Source organism: Malurus melanocephalus, unplaced genomic scaffold (genome assembly GCF_030028575.1).
Source record: "Malurus melanocephalus ecotype Western Australia unplaced genomic scaffold, MMel_1.1 scaffold_216, whole genome shotgun sequence".
Lineage (NCBI taxonomy): Eukaryota > Metazoa > Chordata > Aves > Passeriformes > Maluridae > Malurus > Malurus melanocephalus.
The window spans coordinates 1,109,002-1,110,213 of NW_026623448.1; the positions used below are offsets into that span (position 1 = coordinate 1,109,002).

General features: G+C 56.7%; 1 protein-coding gene across 1 annotated transcript in view; it reads left to right on the forward strand.

The window, feature by feature from the left end:
* Positions 1–650: 650 nt before the first annotated feature.
* The window catches only part of HIBCH (3-hydroxyisobutyryl-CoA hydrolase), a 37,378-nt gene continuing 36,816 nt past the window's right edge, over positions 651–1,212 (forward strand). The window contains exon 1 of the mRNA XM_057374097.1: positions 651–731. Within this exon, the coding sequence (XP_057230080.1) occupies positions 700–731 (32 nt within the window). The 5' untranslated portion in view covers positions 651–699. The remainder of the gene's footprint in view (positions 732–1,212) is intronic.

Consider the following 1,212-nt stretch of genomic DNA (forward strand, 5'->3'; position numbering starts at 1 on the left):
GCGTGATGGCTATAAATTCTCAAGTGCCTTAGTATTTTATTAAAAAACAACAAAAAAAACCCCCAATTTTCAAAGTTGCAATTTCTGAACCTATGCTGAACACGCAGGCTGTATTTAACCTCGCAGTTGTGTGTAGCTACTGTTGGGGCAGTAACCATACTATTTCTTAATCCCTGTGTTTACCTCAGGGCTAAGCAGTTCTTGKTGGGATGTCACAATAGAGCAGCTCCTTAATCCCACCTCCCTCGCTGTCCATATGTCAGGAGCTGTGAGGCTGCAAAGCATGAAGCGAAGCCGGGAGGTCAGAAGTTAAGAAACCAGTTTTACTGCTGAAAATAACAAACCGTCTAAACGCAGCTCCAGCCCACGAAGTTCAGCTGTGAACTGGCAATGCCAGGTGATATTATTGCCACACGCGGCATCACTCTCTTCACATACAACGCAACTGCATCACTCGGTGCCCTCACACCTGCCGGCCTTATCCGGGACGGGCAGCAGCACCCGTTCCCTAGCCAGGTAAGGGGAAAGGGCCGGCAAAGGGCTGTTCGTGGAGSCGAGCGGGACCACTCCTCAGGAGCCGTCCCGGCCGTGTGGGACCCGCCGTCGATGCCGGTGGCGCCGGCGGTCCCTCAGAGCCCCGCGCATGCGCCGCGCAGTGCCGGGGCCGCCCCGCCGAGGCGCTGAGGGAGCGGGGCCGCCATGGCGGGCCGGGCGCTGCAGGCGCTGCCCAGGTAACGGGGGCCGCCCTCAGGGGCTGCGCTGGCGGCGGGGAGCGAGGGGAGCGGCGGCCCGGGCCGCCCGGGGGTCGCAGCCCCGCTGCTGCTGCCGCTGCGAGTTGTGAACCGGGCCTAGATCAGCCGGGCCTTAACTGGCTTTCACCTTCAAAAGCGAGCGTGTGATTAAAAAATAGCATAGGATGCCGCGGCACTAACATGTAGCGTGTGCTTGACTGGGTTTGTGCGCTGAAGTAGCTGAAAGGTGAAGTTTCTCGTGCCAGCTCTCTGATGTGTGGCCAGCACAGCTTCCCTTAGTGGCCATTAATAAATAACAGCCTTATTACCCAAAACGAGTGACATTCACAAAGTTTGACAGCGTGGCTCTCTCCTGTCACCCACAGAAGCGCGATCACTGTGCTAGCTCTTACACAAGCCCTGTGTCAATGTATGCAAAATGTGTGTACACACGAGGGCAGGTTTGTGTCGTGGAAGCTTT